We start from the raw sequence: 23,325 nt of genomic DNA, 5'->3' as shown, positions 1-23,325 counted from the left end.
GACACAGAGACAGCAGGCTCCTAGTGTGTAAGCTACCTGGCTCTAGCAGTTCGCGTTAGCGGCTTATAGTCACTCACGTTAAGTTAACGTTAGTAAGCTGGTCAAAATTGATCATGCATACATTTGTTTTTAAACGTCGTCGGACGGAACAACAGATGGCGGTGGCGGGCGTGTTGGATAAAACTACGGACGCACCGTTGACACCTGCAGGGGAAGATGACCACTCGGGTCCCGGCTGTTAACGGAACCATTCACGTTTCGCTGTCTCTGTCTCTCTCTCTCACTGTGTGCGTGATTATAGCTGTGGGAGGGTGTTGTCAGCGCCGCCGCCAGGATTCAATTTCAATGTACGCACAGAAACGGCAAATACAACAACAAATGGAAAAATACTTGTTTAAGACAAAATCTAATGTTTTCAGTATCAGTGAAACAGTAGTGTATATCATGGTGATAGGCCCCGGTGCAAATAGTTTTTTGTGCCCTCCATCCCCGCCCTAAACACAAGCGCACGCTTGTGAGCACTCCACGCACGCACACACACGCTTGGACACGCACGCACAGTACGGTATGATAACTCTGCCGGCCCGGGGAGAGAGACATGCATCGGCTCGGCCTACAGTGCTCAGCAGCAGAGAGGTGACGAGACTAGAGCCGAGCTGTATTGTGTAGTGGAGAGGGGCCAACACACGCTATGCGTAATTGCGCACACACGCGCGATCGTCCTCTCAAATGCGGCTGCATCCGGCCCGGTTCAGCAGCATCAAATTTTTTTTTCCACCTTCAAAAAAAGTCCTCCCAGTGCGTACTGGATTCCGGCTGGCAGCGCCACTGGGTGTTGTTATATATTCACATTGAAATTCTGACATTGATTTGAGCCCCACCGTCGTATGAGTTAGCCCCACCGTAGTTGAACCAGAAAAAATACTCTGGCGCCGCCACTGCCAACATGAGAGTAACAGCCTAGCATTAAATATTAGACTCACACAGGAATTTTAATTTTCTACTAAACGTGCTGAAATATATCTAATTAATTTGTTGATAATTTTATTGAAATGTCATATTGACAAAACCAAATTCAGTAACTCTAAACCCTCTTTTTTCGCTTTTGGAAAGGAAACAGAACAGTACATCCAAACCATTTATGATTTAAAAAATATGAAAGCTGCTAACACCATTTAGTTATGCTCTGTTTTTATTGTGTTTATTTGATACTTCCCCTGGCTCTGTTCTTGACCAATGTCATTTCTGTATTAATGACTCTGTTAGCTTGTTTTTACCGATTGTATCGTAAAGATATAATAAAGATAAAACATTTTAAAAAAACACACAAAAAACACAAAACTAACCGGCATGCATTTTGCAGCGATCGAAGGTAAACTAGTAATGTATTAGCTAAAGTTAGCTAAGTTATTCAAATTCAGCAATCCCAGCAATTAATATTCAAAATATATTGAGATAATGAGCTTTAACGCCCTCTTGTAGCCACAGCCGTTTATTACATCAGCGGTGTTATCAAGGTAGACAGATTATATACACAAAGTACTTCCTTTTGAGTCATTCAAAATAAAAGACGAGTTGTCTCTGCAGCGTACAATCGAGATAAAAAACAATGTCGTTCTCGTTTGAATGTTGACCGACAGTAAATATACATTCTATATCATATAAAGCATCATTCTTCTACTAACTAAAAGTAGAACAACACGCCGTTGGGGGGGGGTTGCGTACGCTTTTGTTAGCCTCGGCTAATGCTGTAAGCTAATTGTCCTGCACTACGGTGGCCCTGAGAGCTCAAAGCAGTGACAGCACATCCGGTTAGCTGTAAACTAATTGTGAGATTGTAAAGACCACAACGTTCTGACCGAAGAGTTAAACAATAAATACTATTAACGTCATGTTCTACTAGAGGTAAACTAGTCATTTATCAAAGTAGACAGATTAAATACACAAAGTACTTCCTGTTGAGTTTTTTCACCTCTAAGTGTTAATTAAGTCGTAATGTAGCTTTAACGCCCTCTTGTGGCCACAGCCGGTAAATACATCAGCGCTATTATCAAGGTAGACAGATTAAATACACGAAGTACTTCCTGTTGAGGTTTTTTCGCCTCTAAGTGTTAATTCAGCCATTAATGTAGCTTTATCGCCCTCTTCTGGCCACGGCCGGGAAATACATCAGCGTTATTATCAAGGTAGACAGATTATATACACGAAGTACTTCCTGTTGAGTCATTCAAAATAAAAGACGAGTTGTCACTGCAGCGTACAACCGAGATTAAAAACATGTCGTTCTCGTTTGAATGTTGACCGACAGTAAATATATATTCTATATTATATAAAGCATCATTCGTCTACTAACTAAAAGTAGAACAACACGCCGTTGGGGGGGGGGGGTTGCGTACGCTTTTGTTAGCCTCGGCTAATGCTGTAAGCTAATTGCCTGCACTACGGTGGCCCTGTGAGCTCAACGCAGTGACAGCACATCCGGTTAGCTGTAAGCTAATCGTGAGATTGTAAAGACCACAACGTTCTGACCGAAGAGTTAAACAATAAATACTGTTAACGTCACGTTCTACTAAAGGTAAACTAGTCATTTATTAGCTAACGTTAGCTACAAGTATTCTAATTCACCAATCTTATATTTATTCCAATTATATTGATATAATGAGCTTTAACGCCCTCTTGTGGCCACAGCCGTTTATTACATCAGCGGTGTTATCAAGGGAGACGTTACATACAGGCAGTACTTCCGGTAGAATCATACATAATCAACGACAACGACGTGTAATTACGCGCCGTGACCACCGGAGGGCAGTGTCACTGCAGTAACTGTAGGCGAACTAGATTCAGGATGCAAAAGATTCATTGTCAGATTTCGGTTCCACAGAACGCCAAATCTAAATCTACTAGCAATTCAGCTAGCGAGCTCTAACGCCCTCCGGTGGCCACAACCGTAAAGCGGTATCATCAAGACAGACACATTACATACACGCGGTACTTCCGGTAGATTTCAAAATAAAAGACACCGGAGCGTAATGACATACAAGTAGTACTTTCGGATGAATATTTCAAAAATAAAAGACGAGTATAATTATGCACCGTGACAGTGTATATAGTAATGATTATTGACGCTGGTGACAAAACGGTCACATTGTTAATAAATATCGATCGATCAACAATGCGATACATAGGCAGGCTCGGTGGCAAAATCAAAAGGACTCTTACCTACGGGGGGGGGGGGGGGGGGTTACATCGCGTCTTTATATTTCAGAATTTAAAACAGGTTAAGGGTACTAAATGTGCAGAAATCACACTGAAAGTCTTATTTTGACAAAAGGACTCCTGAAAGTTAAATAGATATATATCTTTATTAGCTTTAATTGCATCAGTTGTAGGTATATTCAGGGATATGATGCCACAACCAAAACAAACAAAGGAACGTAAATGTTTTTTTGCAAACTCAAAATGTACATTGTGATGAGGTAAATGCACGGTGTACACAAATTGCCTCCGTTTGTCCTTCAGCACAAGCTCTAGTCCATGCAGTTACATTCATATATTCGCCACCGTGACTGCAGATCGCTCAAAACAGCCACAATCAAACCCATGAAAGTGATTTGTTTGCTGATTTGTATCAGCAAACAAAAAGTAATCATCATGAGATAATATTGTGCATTCAAAAACATGCTAAACTGGCAGCACGAAGACAAAGAAGCACATCTTATAGATCTTTGATTAGAGGATGAAATGGGTCTCATCGATTGCAATTTGAAGAGGGGAAGTTAATCTGCAAACATCTTGCAAGGTGTTTGTACCGGTGAAAATATATTTGAGTTCAGGTGTTCCTAAAGGCACAAGGTGTGGCAGAGTACGAACATCCTGGACCGTTTGAGGGACATGAATCGGCCTGTCATAAGCTCTGTGATTTTAAGGTCTCTGATTGGCTGATTGGGATCTTGACAGTGCAGTACTTAACTAGTGTAAGTAAGTCTTTTTCCTGCTGTAGTCTTCTATGATATCAAACCGGTCAGTCATGCTGCTCTGAGTCCTGGAGACACCTGATTGGCTGGTCAGTGTCCCTGCAGGACTTTACAGATACAGATCAATCACAAATCATTCAACTTTACAGCAGCGTCCTGCAACTGTGACACTATTCAACTGTAGTTTAATCCCAGGACAGAACAGTAACAAAACAAGAGCTAAAGTACAATAATCTAATGTGCAGTTTACTTGTTGTGAAACAAGTCTGGTCGTATTTGTTTTTTTGACAGTTGTCACCAGTAAGAAGATGAAAGAGGACACAGTTACTGGGTAAATGTCCCACCACAAGATATTAGGTGTAAGTCAATATTAGTTAATGCCACCAGGGGTTTTCAGATGGGGGGGAACAAGCTGTGTGTCAAAATGCTTCTGCTGAAAGTTTGTTTACAAAGTGGCTGAATTTAATTTCCACCTTTCTGACTCGAGCTGTAACCTTCAAACGTATCGAGGGAAGAACCTCAGAGACTTTCACTGAGGAGACTGATACCGCTCTTCATGTGAGACTGGTATAAATCTTCTCATCAAGAAAGGGATTTTCCCAAAATATCAAACTATTCCTTGAAATGAATGAATGCTGGTTGGAGATTAAATAATAACCCTAAAGATCTACCTGTTACCTTCAGGCTCCTGGAAAGCTGTACAAACTTATAGTCACAATCCCAAATAATGCTGCTGAACTTCCCAATCCTTCAGAAAGAAACTCAGGGCCTCATTTATAAATGGTATCCTTGTCATTTTTAATTATTCTATTTTTTTCACTTTATTGTATGACATGTTATGATGTGAAGCACTTTGAGTCTGCCTTGTGTATGAAATGTGCTATACAAATAAAGTTGCCTTGCCTAATTACAAATTAAATCTCAAAAAATTGGTTTTAATTGACAATGTTTCCAAAAAGCATAATTTAGGACATTTTTAAATGAGGCCTCTGGTACTTGCGTTCAGCAAATTAAATATGTTTACATCTCATATCAGTATTTACACCTTGGACATTGCTTCTCTGAGCGGTGACAGTCTGTCGTGATGGCCTCCCATTGGTGCGTCAACGGGAGGGGCGGGGCTTGTGGTTCCAGGTGGGGCAATGGGCATGCGTCAGTCTTTTATGGTCTGTCTGCAGGAAAAAAACAAAGCTTTAGGTTGAAGGAAATCATGAAACATTCTATGTTCAATTCAAATAATTAAAAAAATAAAAGCAAGAATGTATTTGATCAGACCACGAAGCCAGAGGACTCACATGGTCCCTTGCTGTTGTGGTTTTAGTTGTGGGTGTAGATGCCTCCGGCTCTGATGGAGCTGCTGATGGGGGATGACAGTGGATGATGGCCCGGTCGGATGGGCTTTGCTGAGGCACACACAAAAAAGCAGAGTGGTTATTCAGGAACATATTTTATTTTCAAACTAATGCTGAATCCGGTCAGCTCACCGATCTGTGCAGAGAACCCCCTTCTGGCCATGTTCTTGGCCCGGACGGCCTCTTTGATGCGGTCCACCTCCTGCTGGTAGCGCTTGCGGTCCCTCATGGCGCTCTCCTTGGCCTCCTTCAGGGCGTTCTCCAGGGCTTTGACCCGCTCAGCCGTGGCCCGCAGACGCTTCTCCAGTTTGGGCAGCTCGCAGCGAAGGTCTGCGTTGTCTCGGACCAGCTGGTGGTGGAAAGTGCATTGTATCTCCATTAAAGTACTTTATTATCCATACATACACATTGATGCATTCGTTTTATCATGCTATGCACTCTGAGTACCTTTTTTTAATGTTTGTTTGTTGGATTTTGAATGCAGGACTTGGACTTGCAATATTCATTTCTCACTTCTCGTGCATTAGCCAGAGTGATTGTTTTACCTGTTTGTGGACCTTGGTGAGCTGTTCCAAGTTGTTCTCCAGGAAAGAGATCTTCTGTTTCTGGGCCACGTTGCCAAGTCCCTCCTCACAGTCCAGCTCTGCACTCTGTGTGGGGGGGGGGGGAGGCACAGGTTAGATGTTAATCTGGCAGGAGAATGACACTGAACAAGCAGAGGAAAGTGATGTACCTTCTTAACCCGCGTGGTGAGGTCCTGCACAAAGAGTTTACGCAGGTTGTGCAGAGTCTGCAGCTCCTTGGCCTAAGGGAACCAAACAAAAATCAGATAGTTCAAATCTGAGTGTAGTCTGTAGAAAACAGTGATAAAGAGCCAAAGTTAGTTAAATCATAGAATGTTTTATTATTAAAAAAACATAAACAAACACTTAGAAAAACACACCTATACTCAGACTTTGCTTGAAATATCACTATGACTGGTTTGGTCTGGTTTTGACTTGTGAACTGAAGGTTGTGGGTTCAATCCCTAAGTGTCAGACTCCAGAACCCCAAAGATGATGTCAAAATTACCAAAAGGTGGCTCAGTGTGGAGGCCTACAGAGCTGAAGGGTGTTTGTTCAATCCTGAAGTGTTGCAGAGCATTTTGAGGTCCAGATTCTAAATGACGATGATAAAATTACCAAAGTGACATGTGAAAGGCATGAAGCGTTGTAGGTTCATTCCTTAAATGTTGCAGTTCAATTTTAGTTCTGAATTTGAAATGGCGATGATCAAACTACCAAAACGACATGTGCATGCGTGCCTCTCAGTGGCTGAGTGGAGTAGGTCAAGAACTACAGACCTAAAGGTTGTAGGTTCAATCCTTAAGAGATCTGTTTCAATTTGAGTTCTGATGGCGATGATCAAACTACCAAAACAACATGTACATGTGTGTCTCTCTCTCTAAGTGGCTGAGTGGAGAAGATTAAGGACTGGAGCCCTGAAGGTTGTGGGTTCCATCCTTGGATAGCACAGTGCATTTTGACTTGTAAAACCCAAGTGATGATGACATAATTACCAAAACGACATGTTCACATGTGTCTCTCAGTGGCTGAGTGGTGAATGTGATGAATTGGAGACCCTGAGGTTGTGGGTTCCATCCTGAGGTTGTGGGTTCCATCCTGAGGTGTTGCAGACCATTTTGAGGTCTAGATTTCAAATGACGATGATAAAATTACCAAAACGACATGTGAAAGGCATGAAGCGTTGGTGGTGTGGCTGCACTGTCCCCGGTATGGTCTGATCCCATGTGAGCTGGGTTCAATCCCACACCTTCGCAGGAACTGGGGGTAGGCAATGTGCACCTCCCCCTGGGAAATTTGGGGATGTGAATGCAGGGGGTTATACAACAGGAGCTGATAAAGAACTGGCATTTTGATGGAAGCTGAAAGACACTCTTATCCCTTTAAAACAAGAAGGGCACAACTTCTAACATTACTAGATTAATTTACATTAGTAAATCAAGAAACTAACACAACAAAACAATAAAATGGACGCACATGCATGTCCTCCTGGTGACATTTAAGACACTTAGGAGGACAAGTAGATAAAATGTGAAGGAAAGATAGGGAACGAAACAAGGAGGGAAGTCAAGAAAGGGAGCCCATCAAAAATGTCACCTCTTTCTCAGCTCCTGTTGTATAAACCCCTGCATTCATGTCCCCAAATTTCCCAGGGGGAGGCAGACATTACCTCCCCCCAGGTTCCTGCAAAGGTGTGGGATTGAACCCGGTACACATGGGATTGGACCATACCGGGGACAGTGCAGCCACACCACCAACGCTTCATGCCTTTCACATGTCATTTTGGTAATTTTATCATCGTCATTTGAAATCTAGACCTCAAAATGGTCGGCAACACCTCAGGATGGAACCCACAACCTCAGGGTCTCCAATTCATCACATTCACCACTCAGCCACTGAGAGACACATGTGAACATGTCGTTTTGGTAATTTTGTCATCGTCACTTGGGTTTTACAAGTCAAAATGCACTACACTATCATAGGCTGGAACCCGCAACCTCAGGGTCTCCAGTCCATCACACTGGACACAGATACACATGTCGTTTTGGTAGTTTGATCATTGCCATTGAAATGTAGACCTGAAATCAAAACTGCAACACTTGAGGATGGAACCCACAACCTTCAGGTCTCTAGAGCCTGACCTTCTCCACTCAAACACCAAGAGACACAGATACACATGTCGTTTTGGTAGTTTGATCATCGTCACTTGGGTTTTACAAGTCAAAACAGACTGCACTTTCATAGGCTGGAACCCACAACCTTCAGGTCTCTAGAGATTCTCCAACTCCACTCAACCACCAGCCAAGAGACAAAGATGCACATGTCGCTTTGGTAGTTTGATGATCGCCATTTGAAATATAGACCTGAAATGAAAACTACAACACTTCAGGATTGAACCTACAACCTCCAGGTCTACAGTCTAGGACCTTCTCCACTCAGCCACTGAAAGACAGCAGGCTGTCATAATTTTGGTAGTTTTGTCACCATCATTTGGGTTTTACAAGTCTAAATGCAATGTGCTATTCAAGCCTTGAACCCACAACCTTCAGGTCTCTACTCCACTCAGCCACCAAAAGACAAAACTGTGTGTGTCATTTTGGTACTTTGATCATCGCCATTTGAAATCTAGACCTGAACTCAAAACTGCAACACTTAAGGAATGAACCTACAACCTTCAGCTCTGTAGGCCTCCACCTGTCACACTGAGCTACCTTTTGGTCATTTTGACATCACCTTTGGGGTTTTGGAGTATGACACTAAAGGATTGGACCCAATATCATTTTGGTAATTTTGTCATTGCATTTGGGTATTACAAGCCAAAACTCACTGCGACAACAAATGATAGAGCCCACAACCTTCAGCTCTCTAAGCCTTGCCCTTTACCACTGAGAGGCACTCACGCACATGTCGTTTAGGTATTTTGTCGTCGTCATATGGGTTTTACAAGTCAAAATTCACTGTGCTATCCAAAGTTTGAACCCACAACCTTCAGGTCTCTGAGGCTGACCTACTCCACTCAGCCACCAAGAAACTGAAATGCATATGTCGTTTTGCTAGTTTGATCATCACCATTTGAAATTCAGACCTCAAATTGAACTGCAACATTTAAGGAATGAACTGACAAACTTCAGTTCTGTAGGCCGCCACATATCAATCTCAGCTAACCTTTGTTTTTAAATCATCTTTGGGTTTGGGAGTCTGACACTTAAGGATTGAACCCACAACCTTGAGGTCGCTAGTCCTTGACCTACTCCACTCAGACACTGAGAGAGACACATGCACGTGTCGTTTTGGTAATTTTGTCATCGTCATTTGAAGTCTAACCCTCACAAGTCTAGACCTGTCGACGGACTCAACTATAAAATGTAACTTTCAGACACTCACCACAGTCTCCTCCAGTCCTTTTAAGTCCTCTCTGGCCTGTTCTGTTTCTTCATTCAGCAGTCTGATCACAAAAGTGACATTAACACCAACATGTACAAATCAACTTGTATTCCATCTGATACGTATCAATAACAGTGCAGTTAGATGCCTACATGAGTTTCTGTAGCTTTGCATCTTTCTCCTGCTCCTCAGCCTTCAGTTTGTCATAGTCCGACATGAGTCTCTGCTGCTCCAGTAACAGACCCTGGTTCAGACTGAGAGGAAGACAAGTGACAGTAAGTGTGACCTTTCTTGGACAGCAGAGAAATGGCAGACAATGAAGGGGAGAGAAAATATACATAAATAAACAAAAACAGGGTTTTCATTTAAAGCATTGGACTAGAAATTTTAGACAGCGCTTGAGCACACGTCCCACATTTGAATTGAGCTTCTTAACCTACTGAACTGATTCCCACATGTCTGAAAAAGTCAGTCTCTCTGTGAGCTTCACCTCACACACACTCATGCACTCTGAGCTTCCTCTTCTTCACGCATAATTCTACAAACTACGAATAATAACGTCCCTGGTGCTTTGAATGTGTGTGTGTGTGCACTGATGTTTCCTTTACTCTGTCAGTTCGTCCAGCATCCTCTGCTTATCTTCGATCTCGTCTCGGAGGCGGCCGAGCTGCTTCTGATGAGCCTCCCTGTGGTTCTCCAGCTGCTCCTCCAGTGTTTTCTGAAGGACGGATGGAGGCAGAAACACAGAAACATTAGAAATGAGTTGAGTGTTTACAGTTTCCAGCTAAAGTTTCAGATCACCTTGACGTCTCCATCCGGTCTGCTGATGTCCTCCTTCTCCCTCTCCTCCCCCAACACCTCGTGTCTTTTCTCTGTGAACCATCATAGAATAAAGATTGTCCCATCAATCTGCGAGTATATAACTGGATTACTTGGAAGAACACTGACACTGACTGACGGGAACACTGGTAAATAAAGGAAATGTTGAAACATCTGTCTCGTAGTGAACCAAAGCTCTGTCGGGCTCCACATATCAGCCACAGCTACCTTTTTGTTAGTTTTTAAATCATCTTTGGGAGTCTGACACTTCTTAAGAATGGAACTCACAACCTTCAAGTCTCTAGTACTTGACCTACACCACTCAGCCACCGCAAGACACACATGCACATGTCGTTTTGGTAATTTTTCATTGTCGTTTGGGTTTTACAAGTCAAAATTCACTGTGACACCAAAGGGTAGAACCCACAACCTTCAGCTCTCTAGGCCTTGACCTTTACCACTGAGCCACTGAGAGAGACACACATGCACATGTCGTTTTGGTAATTTTGTCATTGTCATTTGGGTTTTACAAGTCCAAATTTCCAGATACCCAAGGATGGAACCCACAACCTTCAGGGCCCAAGTCTTATCACATACAGGCCTTGACCTTCACCACTGAGAGGCTGGATACTGGACGAACAACGCTGACACTGACTGGTAAATAGGCTGGTAAATAAAGGAAATGCTTAAATGCTTGTCTCGTGGTGAACCGACCCTGAGCCTGCAGTTTGGCGAGTTCGTCGGTCAGAGCGTCCTGACTCTCCTCCAGCTGCCTCTTCTTCTGCTCCATGTTCTGCATGTAGTCAGTCAGAGATTTGATTTTGGCCTGATGCTGCACACAGAATGGACAGTTAATACAAATAGAGCATTTGGTCATTTTCACATACATAAAGTATATTTCAAATTCTAGTCAACATCCAGGAGTTTCCACAGACACACAATAAAAGGAATTTGGATAAATTGTGTGTAAAATAACACTTCATCACAACATAAAATGTATGTCTTCCTCTGCACAATATATGTCAGGCAACCGTGGTTACCTAGGTGATGGTTACCTGGGAGATGAGTAGCTGACAGGACGCCAGCTCCTTCTCATTCGCCTGGATCTTGCGGTGGCCGTCGGCCTGAGCGCTCTCCAGCTGCTTGCCGCGGTTCACCAGAGACTTGATCTCGGACTTCATCTTGCTGATGTAGAGGCGAGCCACGGTGAACTCCTCCTCCACCGCCGAGCCGTTCCCCTTCGCCTCTGAGGACTGAGGGGGGGGGGGGGGTGTTAGTGTGGGAGTGCCAGAGATGAGGCGTGAGTGTGCGTGTATGTGTCCGTCCTCACCGCTGCGATCTTCACGTCACTGGTGCCGATGATGGCGCCGATGTCGCCGAGGTCCCGCAGCAGCAGGTTGAGGACCTCGGTGGCTCTCTTCCTCTGCAGGCCGTTCAGCTCCTGCAGCTGACTCAGCTCCCTCTGCACCGCAGACAGCAACACCTGCCCACAAAACACACACACAGAAAACACACACACACACACACACACACACACACACACACACACAGTGAAGTAGCTTCAAACATCATTGTTTTCATCTTTTTACATATATAAATAAATATCAGGATCCACTCACCGTCTTGTGCTGCAGCTCCTCAAGTAGCTGCAGATTGGTTTGATCCCTCTCCTCCACCTCTTGGCTCTTCTGGTCGTAGTTGACGGCCAGCTCCTCCAGAGCCTGCAGCACCTCCTTCACCTCCTCCTTGGCCAGCTCATTCTCCGTCTGCAGCCGGCACAGCTCCTCCTGGATCTTCTCGTGGTCGCGTCGCGTCGACGCCAGCAGCTGGCAACAAAAAAAAAAAAAATGAACAAAAGCACATTTATGCCAACTTAACTCAGATGCATATAAAGAAAACAACAATAAAAATCTATTTTATGGGCTGGAAGATGAACCTCCTCCTGGTCCATCATCTGCTCCTTGAGCTTCTCAGCCAGCTGACTGTGTTGGTTGATCTCATCATCCTGTACAAACAACCAGAGCAAACTGATGTATTATCATATACTGCAAGTACAACATTATTAAGCTCAATGTGTCTGGAACTTGAACGTTTTACAGTGTAATGACAATAAAAATAATAAATATTCAACAGATAGAAAATCATCAAAACGAGACATTTCAAATTAATTCAGAATAGAGCAATTCAATATAGTCGTTGGTGTGACCTTGTCATCCAGCTGCTTGTAGAGGTTGCCGATGTCCTCCTCGTATTTGCCGCGCTCGTCTCCGGGGGCCGAGACGCCGCCGACGGGCGGCAGCAGGTTGTCGATGATGGGAGTGTTGTCGCACGGCTCGATGCTCTTCTGATCTTTAGCGCTCAGCTGCTCCTCCTCGGGAACGTTCTCCCCTGTCAGCAACAACAACACCTCATCGGTTAAATCCTTGTATTCCTTCTAAGCGTGTCGCTTTTTATTGCCTCCAGATATCAGATTATGTCAGCAGATTTTTAGGGATGTACAGTAGAATGTGTGTGTGTGTAAAGACATATCCTTTTCTATCTCATGGTTATGTGTTGCTGTGAAACAGAACGCAGCTTGTTAGCAGCAGATAAAGTCGTGGTGCTGTAATTATTTTTAGTGTGATAATGAAAGTCATCAGCAAATGAGGAGGGAGTGAAAACAGTGAGCGGTGCTCGGCACGGAGCCAGCAGCTGAGTCACGCCAGAAACACTGCATCAGCAAAATGTGTGTGTGTGTGTGTGTGTGTGTGTGTTGTTGTCAACCTGATTAACTGAAGGTACAGGAAATAAAATAATTAAAGAAAACAATGGCTAGAAAGAGAGGGAGGAAGGGAGGGAGAGCGGTTACCATGCAACCGAGATGGGGGGAAGGGGCGAGGATGCTGCGAAGGCGACACCAGTCTCTAACGACAGACGACGCCCTTCATGTGCATCTACAGCTAGATAGGGAGCTTTACTCTAATCTACAACGCCCGTATTTCACACAACTGCACAAACTAACCCACGGAGGCAGCAGGAAAGACCAGCAACTCCTGTGTAAAATCACTGTTTTTGTCAATGGAGTCTGGTGTCTTCCAGTCCCCCGTTTCCTAAAAGGCATCCTTGGACTCGTGTCTTGTTATCTCACCGTTCCTCCAGCGGTTGAGTTCGGCCTCCAGCCTCTGGATGATGTTTTTTAGGCTCTTGTTCTTCTCCTTCTCCTTCTCATATTTCTTCTTCCACTCCTCCGCCGTCAGCTCCAGGTTCACCGACACCGTGTTCTTGATGGTCTTAGCCCTGAGGTGGAGATGGAAGTTAATATTCCAAACTGTGATCTATTGACATCATTCTCAGTGGAGGGTCAAAGTAATTCAGAAATATGAACCTTATTCTTAAATCAACTTTATAGAATACTGATAATGTTTCCATGGACTACAAACCAACATCTGCTTTAAAAACAAGTTATTTGTATTTGATTATTTTAGCGTGCATGTTATAATATCTGCTGCAAAAATAAAGCCCAAAAATAAAACGCTACCCAATAAAAAAATCATTAAATTCTACACACTATCAAACGTTTTTAAGCAGTTTGCAAGAAATTCCTCGTGCATTACATCAAATTAAATCACATCGGGAAATAATCTGCTAATCTGAGTGGGAAATAATCTGCTTGTTTCCAGCTCTGACATCACCAGACGTGTCACCAGGGTGCCAGCGGGTACCTCTGTCCGAACATGAGCGTGGTCTTGGTCTCGGCCTCGTTGTAGATGGACGGCGAGCAGCAGATGATGATGGTGGTGCGACAGTTTCCCCCCAGAGAGTCCTGCAGGATCCGGGTCATCTTGCTGTCTCTGTACGGCACGTGGGATTTCTGGGAAAACAAGCAGAACCGCTGTCACACCTTCACTTCACTCCTGCAGGCACACGGAGACGCACTCGGCCGCCAGCGACTCACCGTGCCCTCGGCGAGAGCTGAGATGACGTTTCCCAGCGCCGACAGGGATTTGTTGATGTTCTTGGCCTCGTCCAACACGGCGCCCTCCGCTCCCGTCTTGCTGACCTGTTCACAGAGCCCACAGATTAGACATCACACATCCAACGTCACATGACCTCTCCCTTCCCCACTCTCGCTCAGAATGACCTTCTCGCTGCCCGCCAGGTCGACCAGGTACAGCTTCCCCGACAGCTTCTTCTCCGTCTCCACGTTCTCCTGCTTGATGTTGATGAGGAATATGCTGTGGCTGCGGGAGCTGTGCTCGTTCATGTCTGGAAGAAGTAACTTCTGGTTAGTACGCAGAAACCTGCAAAGTTAGAGGTACTTTTATGGTACTTTTAATTTGGCATTGACTACAAGGGAGTTTGCTGCCTCCAGAGCTGCAAACCTGCAGGAGGTTAATCAGCAGTGTGATGGGAGGCTTTTTAAAAAGCACTCCATAAGATCTTGTAGCTACAACTATTCCTTGAGAGATTATTTCCTATCCTGTTGGGACAACAGAGCATCTAATTTTTGACTAAACTAAACCACCTCACTGTGTATAAAGAAGTTATACACAGTTATTACTATTACCTGTCACATAAAAGATGAGTATAAATATACGTACTGGTCACGGCCACGTGCCGGTTGTTTTTGCCCTCGTCGATGACGTCCATCACCTCCTCTGGACTGGACACAAAACGCTCGGTGCAACCCTGCCAACGTCATCATCATCATCATCAGAGTCAACACTTATGAATGTTACTCATCAACATCAAAGCTATGCAAAGACACACAGACCTTGACATAGGGGACTCGGTTTTTGTCTTCGTGCACAGCGAGGTTCGTCTTTGACACTGGAAAGAAAGATCACCAACGTGACATGATTATTAAAAACATAAATTACTTTTACATTAATAAAGCAGACATCTTAGCAGACAAAGAAATAAATAAAAAATACTCCAATCATCACTTCAGTTGCTCCTTACCATCCAGCAGGTCTCTGATCTTGTCCAGGTAGATTTCAAAGTAGGAAACCTGCAGAGAGGAGCGCCGAACGATTTGTGTCGACTCATCAACTCTGAATGTTTGGACGGGTATCTATTCATTTTATTGTAGCCAATTTGAGAACTTAAAAGTAAGATATACATATATACACATGACATTTTTTATCCTTAAAACCGGCGTGAAAAGAAAGTTAAATTCACATTCGATGTGAAGAGATAAAAGCTGACGAGGGAACATTCTGACTCATCGCTGCAGCTTTAGTGTTTCTAATGTTTGCCTCGTACCTTGATGTGGAACTCCAGGTTCTCGTCCATGGAGTAGATGTGGTCGAAGATGTCGTGGGCGATGCGAGGGATGATTCCCATCAGCTGGTGGTCGTGCAGTTTCCCCTGAACACACACAAGTAAAGACAGTTTTTCATCACAGACCAGATCAGAGTATAAGAGACTGGTTGAAAGCAGAGTTTGCGTCTCACTTCCATGGTGTGTGTCTTCCCAGAGGACGTCTGTCCGTAGGCGAAGAGGGTCCCGTTGTATCCGCCGAGCACATCTGGAAACCACATCAGAACATGATGCTTTCATGCTGCACACACACCAACCACTGTTATTCATGCAACCGCCTCCTACCTTTGACTATCTGTTTGCAACACTGGTCGTACACTTGTTCCTGCGACGTGTTGGGAGGCAGCACGCGGTCGAACACGTAGGGTTTGCTCTGTTTCAGACACAGGGACACATTCATGACAGCAGCAAACACCTTACCACACATCAGAGCTGGCAAGATGCTTATGTTGCACAAAAACAGGTAAATGTAGCATCTATCATCCCTCCTGTCTCTCGGGTGTGAAGGCCTTGTTGAAATGCAGCTCTCAGCAGGGAAAAAGAAAACGCCTTCCTGCACTTTGACTGATGGCACGACGGCGACGACGGCGTGCAGTTTGTGTGTTTCTGGGCGATAATGCAACACCGTGAATAATGCAGGAGGTGCTGATCCTACAGGGCAGGGTTAATTTCCTGTCTGCCTGCCTGTCTGTCTGCTAGCACACAATTTTGTTCAATGACAGGAAAATAACAGCCATGACATCATAAATAAACTTGTCTTCCAAGTCATGTATAACGGTGAGTCAACGAGTTTGACCTTTGACCCCTGACCTCTTAATTAGCACTCCTATTAATTGTTTGGCCATCACAAAGCCATAAAAATGACCTTTAAAGACTATTGTTGTCTCCAGATGATTATGAGCTCTAAAGTCTGATTTTACAGTTCTATTTTCCTCCCTTTCTAACGCAGATTTACTTGAATCCTTTGTGATCTGTTGGAATTTATTTAGTATTAAATATATAATTATTTGTATTTTGACGATATATATATATAAACACAGTAATTCACAGTTTGTTGCTTGTTATGTTAAAATGATGGTTATTGCATGAATGTGTTGATGAAATATTGAATTATTTTTGCCATTTTTTGAACTTTTTCACATTTCTAATCACGTATCATCTTTCTACATGATCACTGTTGGAGATAACTGCTGTCTCCTGCGGGACTCCAGCTCATTGCGCACTTGGCATCCCCAGCCTTGTTGCCTGCCTGTCTGTCTGTCTGTCTGCCTTGCTGTCTACCTGTCTGTCTGCCTTGCTGCCTGCCTGTCTGTCTGCCTTGCTGCCTGCCTGTCTGTCTGCCTTGCTGCCTTCCTGTCTGTCTGCCTTGCTGCCTGTCTGCAGAGCTCAGGTGACTCTGTTCCCTTTAAAAAAAAACACTGCAGTGTTGGCATTTCCAGCCGCACACAAACGCACCACCACAACAACACAGACACACTTGCCGTTATGACCACCGTGTCGTCCTCTTTGAATTTGGGGATGTATTTGTCTCCTCTGGTGATCTCGGCCTCGTTCAGAGGCCTGAAGCGGCACATCACCCTCACCCCGCACTCCGCCGCATCCATCATGGCTGCTGCTGCTGCTGCTGCTGCTGCTGCTGGCGCTGTTTACACCGCCCAAACAAATAGTGCAAACAAGTAAACACACAACAGGCTGAGACGCAGCTTTGGCAAGGTGGTGCCCAAACAGAGGTTCGGGGACCAGCAGCGTCCCGGACCCGGACAGTTCACAATTCACGAGAACAGAGACTCAAATCAGAATTTGTGTCCAAGGAGATGAGACGGTTTCCTGGTTTCCTCGCCGCGACAACCTGCCGGGTTTATCCGCCGTGTGTGTCCTTCACCGGGGACGAGTGAGTCCGGGTCTCCTCGGCTGCGCCATGGCCGAACCAGATCAGCCGCAGCGCTGCGTCCCGGTTGAGCAGCTCGGACAGACGCGTGCAGGTCTACCCGACGCCGACGGACGAGCAGAAAGAAGCGGACTGATGCGTGTTTGCACGTCTCTTAGCGGCGGGGACTCGAACTCACGGGGTCGCCGGCCGGTTCGCACACGCAGGGAGAGTCCGGAGGATGCGCACAGACATCCGCAGAGCACTCACACTGCCAATAAAGGCGCGCTCCAGGCACGGTGCCGCGGCGCGCGCCCGCGCCCTGCATCAGCACCACCACCATCAACGTAGGCACACGCGCGCGCACAAAACTGCACTACGAATCCCTGAATATTTAAGCGGTCAGTAGAATACAGCTGATCATTAATTATTGATTTATTTTCTCACAGTTGTGTTGCAGATTCTGATGACCTGAATTTCAATCTTATTAAATTAATCTTATTAAAATGTATCAAATTATGCTACACATTATGCTGTTATTATATTAATCAACTCAACAGTGATTATAAAATAGATTATAATAGTACTTTTACTTTTGGTACTTCAGTTGGAAGCCTTTTATTTAACAGGCTCATCATTTCCTTGGAAGTAAAACATTCATTCATTATTTGAAACTGTTTTTAAATGTTAAATTGTATGTTCAGCTTTCCTGGTGTGTACAAAACTGAAAACTGCAAAACTAGGCTGATGGTGACTCTGGAAGTCCACCACCAGGTGGCAGCATTTAGCAGATGCAGTGCTGAAAACAGCCTGATCACCTGTTTCCCAACCTATCAATGTTTTTCCAAGTGAATTTCGGCCCAAAAGATGGCCATAATTACATAACAGGCATCTTCAAATTAATTTTCAGAATCTTTATCAAATCAGTGATTTCTTTGCATGACAAATTAGATCACTTCATTCAATGAAATTCACCATTTCTTTTAATTGCGTGATAATTTACAGTATATTTACATTACAAGTAAACTCATCCTGACTTGAAACATGTGCTCTACTAGTGTAGATTTAACTCTCTGACAGACTGGCAGCCATGTGTTTCTTCTGCAGAGTGCTAGCCGAACGCCGACATAGCCCACTGCTTGACGTCCGTGGGGCATTGTGGGTACTTCTGCAGGGCCTCCATGATCTGGCTGTGGTCCAGCATGAGTCTCATCAGCTGGTATTCCTTCTGAGTCTTGGCAGAGGAGCTGTCAATTGGCCGGATCAGCTCCAGCTGCTGCAGGTGCTCGAAGGCCTGAGGATGGGACGGGAAGTGTTGGTGCCAATAAATCAATGTTAAATATTGTATTTTTCATGGAAAAACATATAAATATGTATCTTTCTTCCACAACACATAAAGAATCCCAGGACTCGTTAAACGCCTTGAACATACCTTCATGATGACCGGTTGCTCAAAGTTGTACATGGAGTTCGTCTTCCTCTGCAGGAACTTCTTAAACTCTAAAAAAAAGAAAAAGAAAAGAAGCATTAATATCAAATACATCATACATCATCATCCACAGGTAAGAACAGCTGATATGATTGATCTCTGTCCGGTCGTACCGTTGTGAACCATCTGCAGGTTGAAGGGCTCTCCTTCGTAGACGTCGTTGAGGTGTTTCATGGCGATGATGAGGCACAGCTCCAAGATGGACAGACCTACGGAGAGAGAAGAAACCACTGATGTAGCAGGTGTGAACTCATTATGTCAAACGTTTTTTATGATTTTGTTTTTACCGTGGAGCATATTCGCCTTGGCGTCGGCAAAACACATCTTGCTGGCCTCCAGCACGTCTGCAGGTCTGATGGCAGGCTTGGCGACAGACACGCGGCTCAGACACAACATCTGGAAACACAGAGTGAGAGCAGGGTAGCAGCGCTTTTCCCTGGTTTTTCTGATGTAGTTTGTAGCAGTGAAAGTTGGGTGTGTTATACCAGCAGCATGTGCATGGAGCGGAAGTCGTTGCTGGAGTTGAAGTGTCTCTGTAAAACCTCCTCCACCGATTTGTCTTCACATAGTGTCTGAAGAAAGAAAACAAACCGTGTTTGATGGTGAACACCTGATCCGTCTAATTTCAGTTTGGAATGAGCCCAGATCAGTCCCCGTGATTCACCTCGATGCCGGCGTTCCAGTCCTGAGCAAACTTGCTGTCCGGGAAGTCGTCCTGCAGGCTGAGTCGGGATCGGAGGCGCTCCAGGTACTGAGCGAACGTCGGGCTGCTCAGCAGGTGGATCTGACGGTGGGAAAACCGCGACTTCACACGCTTCTCCAGCAGCTCCAGAACATCCTGGAGGAAAAAAATCAACCACTCTCAAAACCGTCGGCTTCATGTTGAAAGGTGGGTCGAGTGAGGCGTACCAGTCTGCAGGTGACGCCGACCACAGCGACGGGAGCCTGGGCAGACTGGGAGACGTCCAGCAGGTTGTAGAGCAGCGTCTGGTTCTTGTGGTGGGCGAACAGATCGAACTCATCCAGGACAAACAACACAGGGCGGCTGCTGCTACGATCACCTTTCTTCAATGCCTCCAACAAGAACGCCAGATTCTCTGCAAAACTTCCCTAAAAATCAGAACAGAAGCGGTTATTTAGAGTCGTTTTATTGCAACATTAACTGTTGATAAAAACAATTTCCAAATACGTACAAACACTTTGTCACCGACAACGTTTTCCAGGTGGAGCTGCCGCGTTATTTCCTTCAGCGCTATCCTGTCGTCGGTCTGCAGGAGACCTACAGCACACAGGCAGGAAATGTGCATTTTTAAAATACAGATATGTGCATTTTTAAAATACACAGATAGAAACTGAAGACAAAAAGATCCTTCATTTCTGAACAGATAGCATTACGCGTGATGAGGAATTAGAGCTTGTACCATTGAGGTGAACCTGCAGCAGGTATTTTTCAGCTTCGGTCTCCTCTAGCAGGTCTCTCAGCACACACTTCAGAAGCTTCAGACACAAAACACCATCATCCATCATCTTTTTACCCAGAAGCTCGTTGTAAGCATGCGTTCTGGCTGCAGAGGCTCACCATTGTTTTTCCGGCTCCCCTGGGACCGACGATTAGCACCGAGTTACTCTCCCCGTGGACGGCCGTCCGCTTCAGCAGCTCCAGAAGGTGTCTGAAAACACAGTGTTTGGACTACAATATCCACAATGCTCCTCCAGTTGGAGCAAATGAAGATTGTGTGAGCTGAAATGTAATGTCTGTTTCCTACTCAGGAGTCAGTAAAAGGCCTGCAGTAACAGAAGTGTGTTTATTTCACTACAGGTTCTGGAGAGCAACACCTGGGATGCATGTGTTGTGTTCAATTCAGCTGGGAACTGGAGCTTTTCCAACCTCCAAACTGGGACAGAGGTGTCAGCCAGGTAAGACTGAACTGGGTCACTGAGACTCAACGCTGAGTCCCAGATCCTCTCTTTTATACACACGAACACAACAAACCTACTACAGTTTCAAGGATTTTCCTTTGATTGTGTGAGTCTTATTTTCATCTCGCACCTTCCAGCCACACTTTCTTAAAAGAGGAGTTTTCTTCTTTGATAAATACATTAAACGAACAAATGATGATGGGAAAACAATCCAATGGATAATGACAATAACGGTTGCAGCACGAATCTAACCATGTCTAGACCTGTAAAAATGTGATTTAAGTTATTGTTGAGAATGTGATTTTGTGTGTAAAAGCAGCATTAGATCCAAATCTGAACCTTTCAGAAAGATTTTCTAACCAGCGTTAATAAAAAAAAAACTACTTGTGCTGAGCTTCCACTCCCTCCGGCCTGTCGGGAAGCTGCTGATGACAAAGCCGCTCCCTCAACGTCTTCTGCAACTGAAAATGAATAAAGACGCTGCAGTGACACATCTTCTATGAACACGTTAGAAGAGAAGAAGTCAAGTTTGCTGACACAAACCTGTTCGATGCATTCTCCAACTGGCAAATGAGCATCATTTATCATCTTCCTCTTACTCATGGTGCTGCGACTCTGAAACTGCAAAACGTGTATGGGTTAAAGTGCTTGTGGTTCCAGAAACGTGCACCAGGGACTTCCAATGGTCCTTACTAACATCCCAAGAAAACCACTTCAGTGTGTTTTTAAATCCCAAACACACTTTCGAGGCGCTCGTTTTACTTTCTCCTCGCGGAGAGTCCAATTATGTGTTTTTATTCTCATGTAAATCCTATCTACTTTGTGGACTCGACAGCCTTATAGCCTGCTGGTAATCTGTGCATTAATGTTGTAACATTGCATAAACTCGATTACAAATCGTCGTCCAATGTTGCAATAAGAAACGTCAATTTCAACATAATGTCCACTGTAATAGCTGCCTCAGAGGAGTGTTTACAATGTAGTCTGCAGCATTACGACATATTAACGAGGCTATAGTGGATGGTATGTATGCCGAATTATAAAATGACTCCCAAATATTCAGAAACGGTCACAAATTGTGTCAAAGATTGTATTAATGCGTGTCGTAAAACAACGAAATACTAATATTACATAATTTAGAAATAGGGTTTGGTATCACGCTGAACTGAACGTCAGGGGCTCGTGAGAAGCACGCGGAAGCGTCAAACTAACAGCACGTGTTGTCCTCGCGAGGCAAGATTATGTATTTACGTTAATATTAGTTTCACAATGCAAACACGTCAAATAAACAACGAGGAATACCTGGAAATAACAGTAGTTCACCGGCTGAGCGCTCTCGATCTTCGCGGGAAATACTACTCCGCCAGCGATGACGACTTCCTGCTTGGACGGATTCTCCGGCCCTGATTGGCCGAGGCTCAGAATAGAAAGGAATGGAATAGAAATGCACTGTCACCATTATTATATACCCATGGCTGTGTAACACAGAACATGCCAGCTAATCACAATTACACAATATAATAATAATAATAATAATAATAATAATAATAATAATAATAATAATAATAATAATAATAACAATAATCATTTTATATACATAGAAGAAACGTTGGTATTTTATTTTTTTTTAGACAACAACAAGCAGTTTGTCATCCAATAATTATCAGCAAGTAAGCCTTATTAACAAGTTCAATAACACCCAGGGTTATTAAAGTTGAAATACCATACAACTTAATACACTTTCTTTTCAAGTCTAAAAAATAGTGCAGATATTAATATCCTCTCTTACTTTCTTAGGAAATACAAAACCTACTCGGGACTCTTCTGACTAAATTTGGAGTTTTGTTGTAGCCTATAGCGTTTAAAAGATGACACAGATTTCAATGTAATAAGTATTTATTTTTGTATTTATCTGTAATAACCACCACTCTGACTTGGATAAAATTAGGATGGATGGTTGATCTGGATTGTATCTTTTACTCACTCACAATGATGGTGAAGCTCTGTGGCTTTTGGTTGACATGATGAAAAAAAAAAAAAACTAAGCACAGTAAACCACCAGAAACCGAACAAAACCCAGTCTCCACTCACATTTAGCCTGTCACATTATTCTAAAATATGACTCTCCACCCACACATTCAGTCCTGTGTTTGCCCTTAAAAATACATGAAGTGGTCCTTTTACAGCAACCATACACTGAATTAATTTAATGTCTCCTCAGGTTTGACCTTCAGACAAAATTTAAGCATTTTGCACCCTGAGCTGCATCTGCTTTTGTGACCTTTATTTATCCAGGGAAATTATTTTGCTGAGCATGTTTTTTTGCTTCAGTGCCACTATGTTCTATATTTCCACACACTTTACCACCATACAACAGCTGCTTACTGATTAGTTACCCTGGTGTTTTGTTCCATATATCTAGCTCAAAATCATCAAATTACGTATTCATTATAATTAATGTATTAGAATGAATTTTAAATGTTCTCAATTTAAATGCTGCCCCCAAAGCATTGTCACCCTGCCAGAAATAAAAGGCAGGTGTCAACATAATAGCTGTATTTCTGCACCATTTTTTTTTTTAAGCATCAATCATTTTAATTATTTGCACGCCTCAGCCAACACCAGTGATATCAGTGGATCCCTTCTGTTATGAAGG

At 43.9% G+C, this 23,325-nt stretch overlaps 2 protein-coding genes across 2 annotated transcripts; both read right to left on the bottom strand.

Moving 5' to 3' along the window:
• Positions 1 to 4,912: 4,912 nt before the first annotated feature.
• Positions 4,913 to 17,011, bottom strand: LOC311009592 (kinesin heavy chain-like). Its single transcript, XM_084003869.1, has 26 exons — positions 16,875 to 17,011; positions 15,679 to 15,766; positions 15,528 to 15,601; positions 15,337 to 15,441; positions 15,034 to 15,082; positions 14,846 to 14,901; positions 14,673 to 14,760; positions 14,213 to 14,337; positions 14,027 to 14,131; positions 13,794 to 13,942; positions 13,220 to 13,368; positions 12,299 to 12,480; positions 12,029 to 12,097; positions 11,712 to 11,918; positions 11,423 to 11,575; positions 11,148 to 11,345; positions 10,807 to 10,924; positions 10,075 to 10,145; positions 9,882 to 9,991; positions 9,426 to 9,527; positions 9,274 to 9,334; positions 6,060 to 6,131; positions 5,872 to 5,976; positions 5,459 to 5,675; positions 5,270 to 5,377; positions 4,913 to 5,146 (listed from the first exon to the last, which is right to left on the bottom strand). The coding sequence occupies exons 1-25, from the start codon at positions 16,998 to 17,000 to the stop codon at positions 5,292 to 5,294; spliced, it is 2,865 nt and encodes a 954-aa protein (XP_083859995.1). The 5' UTR covers positions 17,001 to 17,011; the 3' UTR covers positions 4,913 to 5,146; positions 5,270 to 5,291.
• Positions 17,012 to 18,223: 1,212 nt separating this feature from the next.
• On the bottom strand, positions 18,224 to 22,005 carry orc4 (origin recognition complex, subunit 4). The gene is made up of 13 exons (XM_084004227.1): positions 21,972 to 22,005; positions 21,213 to 21,290; positions 21,054 to 21,130; positions 20,329 to 20,419; positions 20,171 to 20,246; positions 19,943 to 20,028; positions 19,659 to 19,859; positions 19,414 to 19,587; positions 19,235 to 19,321; positions 19,037 to 19,145; positions 18,863 to 18,958; positions 18,693 to 18,760; positions 18,224 to 18,554 (listed from the first exon to the last, which is right to left on the bottom strand). Exons 2-13 carry the CDS (start codon positions 21,270 to 21,272, stop codon positions 18,372 to 18,374), a joined length of 1,308 nt encoding a protein of 435 aa, XP_083860353.1. The 5' UTR covers positions 21,273 to 21,290; positions 21,972 to 22,005; the 3' UTR covers positions 18,224 to 18,371.
• Between the last annotated feature and the right edge of the window lie 1,320 nt (positions 22,006 to 23,325).

The sequence above is a fragment of the Eutrigla gurnardus genome (genome assembly GCF_963514095.1).
Source record: "Eutrigla gurnardus genome assembly, chromosome: 24".
NCBI lineage: Eukaryota > Metazoa > Chordata > Actinopteri > Perciformes > Triglidae > Eutrigla > Eutrigla gurnardus.
This window is presented reverse-complemented; position numbering and strand designations above follow the sequence as displayed.

Coding starts and splice junctions, on each gene's coding strand:
- orc4 (XM_084004227.1), bottom strand. CDS start 21,272: ATGAGTAAGAGGAAGATGATAAATGATGCTCATTTGCCAGTTGGAGAA. Junction 19,322..19,413: donor ACTGGAACGCCGGCATCGAG/GTGAATCACGGG, acceptor TTCTTTCTTCAG/ACACTATGTGAAGACAAATC. Junction 18,959..19,036: donor CAAGGCGAATATGCTCCACG/GTAAAAACAAAA, acceptor CTCTCTCCGTAG/GTCTGTCCATCTTGGAGCTG.
- LOC311009592 (XM_084003869.1), bottom strand. CDS start 17,000: ATGATGGATGCGGCGGAGTGCGGGGTGAGGGTGATGTGCCGCTTCAGG. Junction 12,481..13,219: donor ACTCAACCGCTGGAGGAACG/GTGAGATAACAA, acceptor TGTTGCTGACAG/GGGAGAACGTTCCCGAGGAG. Junction 11,919..12,028: donor AGATGATGGACCAGGAGGAG/GTTCATCTTCCA, acceptor TTTTGTTGCCAG/CTGCTGGCGTCGACGCGACG.